Below are 5,272 nucleotides of genomic sequence, written 5' to 3'. Positions count from 1 at the left end.
ATTTCAGTTCACTTCATTTTATTAGATATTACGCGGTATTTTCTTCCTATTTGCCTCAGGTGGCTTATTTTGAAGCACAAGTAAAAATGGAAGAAAAGGAGGTGCAAAAAGGAAAGAAAATGAACCAAATGTCAAAGCCCAGCCCAAAACACAAAACGCAGGTGCCGTGCATGTGACGGACGTCACAGAGGCTGTGACGAGCGTCACGCCTTGCACACTCCTGTGACGGACGTCACACATGGTGTGACGAACGTCACACCATTCCCCTACATTTTTGGCGCAAGGAACGCCTCAGAGACGTTGAGGAGACGTTGAGGAGTGTTGAGCCCTATATCCACGCCATGCTTTTATGCACGTTGAAGACCTTTTTGGCAGCGGAAGCGGTTACTCAAACATATATAAATAGCCACTTGCAAAACCAAAAAGGGTTCCGAAGCTTTTCCACATTTTTTCCTTTGCCGTTTTCGCTTTTGCATATTTTCTTTTCCAGCAACTTAACATTATTGTTTCTTTATTATTTTTTACGAGTTCTACATTATCTCTCTTGCAATTTTTATTTTCCTTTTTCCTTTTTAGCATTTAGTTAATTCTTTTCGTGCAATAGTTTCTACACCGGAAACTATTGTGCACCTTTTTACCGGATCTAACCTTACGTTAGAATCCAGTTTTTATTTCCTTCGTTTTGTTTTGTTGTTTAATTGAAGAATCCAAGAACAAATCCTACCGGCTTGTGGTGGAGTGTTCAAGACTATTGTTTAACTCATTCAGGTTCTTTAATTATTATTTAATGCTTTGTTTTATTATTTATTTATATTATCTGCCTGGGATGAGTCTGTTTATGCATGATAAGTATTTTAGTTTGTTTAGCATGTCTGGCTAATTCGCTTAGATATCGGTATGTAAAGTAAGCGGAATAAGGAATCAAAACTAAGTCGGTTAAATTAAGTTTAGAATTAAAATCACTCTTTTTACGGCCTCAATTTACAGGTTTAATAACAAAGGTTTTTACGAAGGTAAAAGACATAAAGAAGTTAAAATCAATAGAGCGAGAGTTTGAGGTTTTAACTGGACAGTGTAAATTAGACATTAATTCTAGATCAGGGCGAGAGCAAGTTTTAGAGTTAATTAAATTCCGATCCTTTCCAAAAAGTATTTTTAAAGATTGAATGTGAGGACGAGAGTTAAGCATTCGAATTTAATTATATAACCTAAGTCAACAGAGCGAGAGTTTGAGATAAGGGTGTTTAAACGGTCAGTGTTTTCTTGAAAAGAGTTTCTATGGACTGTATTGCTTTCAAAAAATGGTTTTTGACTTAATTATAAGTGACAGCTACATTAACATAAAATCATGGTTTATTCAACAGAGCGAGAGTTTGAGATAAAACTTTTAATCAATAAAGTCAACTGAAAAAATTTATTTTAAAACCAAGAGACCGACAAAGATTGATTCCCTAATTACGACGAACTACATACCGATATCTGCTTTATTAATATTTAATCTAGATCTTAGTTTAGTTTTTAGCTTTCCCCCAAACAATCAAACATTGTTCACCTTAGCTTTACGAAGTAACCTTAGATAACGGTATATCGATTCATAAGTCCCTGTGGGATCGATATCTTTTAAAACTACGCGATAGAACTGTGCACTTGCAGTTTGTACCCCAAATTCGACTCATAAAGTCGCGATCATCACTCCTTTAAAGAAGGTATCCACAAAAAAGGTTCTAGTATCGTATAACCTGAGATAGACCTCTATATCAAAGCAACTAGAAGGAGCAGAATCGTTAGATCTAGACAGATCATCAGGCATTAGTCATTTCAGACATCTATTAAACACTCAAGGTTTTAGGTCTATGAAAATCCTAAAATCTTACTATAAAAGTCTAATGAAGACCTCACATCAAGACACAAACTATTCTAAACTCAAAAATCCCTCACCTATAGTCCTTAATGACTTGGACGTCAAAGTGTTTACAGGTACCCCCGTCTTCAGACCGAAACATCAACACAATAAAATACTTTGCATAATTCATCATCGACTTTTGGTTTAATTCCTCTATTTTGAAATAGATAGGTCATTTCAAGACCAATTGGTGTTGTAGGTGGAAAACCACTTTAACATTTAAACCACCTTACTCTACAAACAAATCTAATGGTGAATAAAATAAGAAAAACATCAATGGTATCAGTAGTCAAGCCACACCTTTCTTTGGCCAGTTCAAAATCCCCTGAGAGCCTCTAGATGGACAAATGACATCTTAATCTCCCCAAGGGACGTGAATTCCCCCACCTCCACCATCATGGATTTATTTCTTGATCAAAGGCATCCCAATGTTGGTGATTTATTTACCCTTGATGACATGCGACAACCACCTCTCGATACACCATTAAAACGATGATACTTCACCACCATTATCCCTTCGGCCCTTGTCGGTCGAGATTTTGGCCATCATGTGTAACTTGTAAGATGGAGGATTATGCAAGGGCCGATACAAGTCAATCCAAATCCATAATATTCTACGAGGAAGACCAAGCAGAATCATCATGCCACCACCATACCTAAAGTCATCAGAGGCATGAATCACATTCTCCGACACCACAAAGACGTTCACCGTCCAAGGCCTGCCACGCTCGCAACCATCACACTATACACCATAGAGACTTGTCAGTCACCTTGCATCCTTCCCAGAAATAAGGTGACAAAAAAGATGTTTCACACATAAGTTTCTCCACTCAAAGGATAAATGGCTACATTGTCTGTAGAGAGCTCTAGAAGTCTCTAAGGATAGGTACATATGACAGAACGATGGACCCTAATGATCACATCGATCTTGTGTAAAACCTCCTCAATTTATATGGAGAAAATGGCCCTGAGAAATGCAAGTGATTCATCTTCACTTTGAAATCAGAGGTCATAACATGGTTTTGTGGGGTTGAGGTCCGGATCCATCATCTTCTGGAATGAGTTTCTCATGCGCTTTACGGACCATTTCAATGCATCAAGATAACAACCAAAAATGAGTTAAAATTATGGGGTCAATAAGGAAGGATAAAGATGAACATCTACAATCTGAAAGAGTTACTACTTAATTTTTAGTTAGAATAAAAGTCCTATTTTATAGGACAAACTTAGTCTTTACTTGTATTCAGTTTTCCCTTAATTTTAGGAACGAGTTAGCATTATTAGCCTTTATTTTAGCATAGTTAATTGCTTCCAGTTATTATTTTCAATCGTGTATTCAATGGCTATTTAAGTCAATACTGCAGTTAATAAAACTGAGTCATTCAGTCCAATTGTTCAGTTCTTTCTTTTAGTTTCAATATCTATAAAAGTTCTCAATAACTTGGTATCAGAGCCCCCACCGGGCCTGATCTATCAAAGCAGCAGTGTTTGATGTTCTTGCAGCAGCAAAAGAAAAATGACTACAGAAGGGAGCTTTGTGCAACTCGCGATCTCGCGGTTTGATGGTCATTATGATCATTGGAGTATGCTCATGGAAAATTTCCTCAAATCAAAGGAATATTAGGAACTAATCGAGCCTGGCTATGTTGAGACAGCAAGTGGAGTGGTACCGATAGAAGCACAACGAAAGAAGAATGATGAGATGAAGTTGAAGGATCTCAAAACAAAAAACTATCTCTTTCAGGAGATTGAACGAACTGTGCTCGACACCATCCTTAAGAAGGATACTTCTAAAGATATATGGGATGCTATGAAGAAAAAGTTTGAAGGAAATGCAAGGGTCAAAAGATCTCATCTTTAAGCTCTCCGCAGAGAATTTGAAACTCTTAAGATGAGATCTAGTGAAGGTGTAACAGAATACTTCTCTAGGGTCATGACAGTGGCCAATAAAATGCGAATATACGGGGAGGATATATCAGACGTTAAAGTGGTTGAAAAGATTTTACGCTCTTTAACTGAGAAGTTTAACTATATTGTTTGTTCTATTGAAGAGTCAAAGGACATCAATGATCTTTCTATCGATGAGTTACAAAGCTCATTAATAGTGCATGAACAGAAGTTCCAAAGACGCAGTGGCGAAGAACAAGCCTTGAAAGTTACATCTGAAGCAGGAAGAGGTCGTGGTCGAGTTGGTTACAGAGGAAGGGGAAGAGGTAGAGGTTGAACAGATTTCAACAAGGCAACCATAGAGTGTTACCAATGTCATCGACTTGGACATTTTCGTTATGAATTCCCTTGCAACAATGAAGCTAATTATGCAGAATTTGATGAAGAAGCAAAAATGCTTTTGATGTCTTATGTGGATCTGTTTGAAGCTAAAAGACAAGATGCATGGTTCCTTGATTCAGGATGTTCTAATCATATGTGCGGTGATCGAACTATGTTCAACGAACTTGATGAAAAATTTCGATATTCTGTAAAATTGGGAAACAACACTAAGATGGATGTGATGGGAAAAGTAAGTGTGAAATTTCTTCTAAATGGAATGAATCTTGTTGTTACTGAAGTATACAATATTCCATAATTGAAAAATAATCTCTTAAGTATATGGCATTTGCAAGAAAAGGAGTTGGCAATTTTGATCAAGGGAGGAAGTTGCAAGATATTTCATCCAGAGAAGGGTTTGATTATTCAAACCAACATGAGTGCCAATAGAATGTTTATCTTGCTGCCCCAAACTCAATCCTCTTCACAAGCACAATCTGATCAGTGCTTTCACATTAAAGCTCAAGAATTGTCACATCTCTGGCACCGAAGGTATGGATATCTAAGTTACAAAGGCTTGAAAACTTTGTTGTATACTAACATGGTTTGTGGACTTCCTCAACTCTCCATCTCCACTGTGACATGCGCTGATTGCATCAACGGAAACCAACATCGTGACTCTATTCCAAGGAAGAGTAATTGGAGAGCAACGCAGAAGTTAGAACTCATTCATTCAGACATTTTTGATCCTATCAGTCCCATATCTAATAGCAACAAAAGGTACATCATGTTATTCATTGATGATTATAGTAGAAAAGCATGGGTGTGTTTTCTGGTAGAAAAGTCTGAGGCTTTAAATTCTTTCAAATGCTTTAAAATCATGGTTGAGAAGGAAGTCAAGATGTCTATTAAGTGTCTAAGCACTGATAGAGGAGGTGAATTTAATTCAAATGAGTTCAATGTTTTTTGCAAACAAAGTGGAATTAAGAGGCAATTAACCACTGCTTATACTCCGCAATAGAGCGGCGTCACAAAGAGGAAAAACAGAATTGTTATGAACATGGTTTGTTCCATGCTATTTGATAAAAACATTCCAAAAACCTT

At 37.0% G+C, this 5,272-nt stretch overlaps 1 protein-coding gene across 1 annotated transcript; it reads left to right on the top strand.

The window, feature by feature from the left end:
• Positions 1–3,794: 3,794 nt before the first annotated feature.
• On the top strand, positions 3,795–4,487 carry LOC127123784 (uncharacterized). The gene is made up of 2 exons (XM_051053972.1): positions 3,795–4,116; positions 4,225–4,487. The coding sequence occupies exons 1-2, from the start codon at positions 3,795–3,797 to the stop codon at positions 4,485–4,487; spliced, it is 585 nt and encodes a 194-aa protein (XP_050909929.1).
• Positions 4,488–5,272: the final 785 nt, after the last annotated feature.

This window comes from Lathyrus oleraceus, chromosome 2 (assembly GCF_024323335.1).
Source record: "Lathyrus oleraceus cultivar Zhongwan6 chromosome 2, CAAS_Psat_ZW6_1.0, whole genome shotgun sequence".
Taxonomy (NCBI): domain Eukaryota; kingdom Viridiplantae; phylum Streptophyta; class Magnoliopsida; order Fabales; family Fabaceae; genus Lathyrus; species Lathyrus oleraceus.
Note: the sequence above shows the minus strand (reverse complement) of the source record. Positions and strands in the feature narration are given on the sequence as shown.

What these genes read in the sequence shown, in the direction of transcription:
- LOC127123784 (XM_051053972.1), top strand. Translation starts at nt 3,795, where the DNA reads ATGAGATCTAGTGAAGGTGTAACAGAATACTTCTCTAGGGTCATGACA. An exon ending in TTACAGAGGAAGGGGAAGAG is followed by an intron (nt 4,117 to 4,224) that starts GTAGAGGTTGAA and finishes CTAATTATGCAG; the next exon opens with AATTTGATGAAGAAGCAAAA.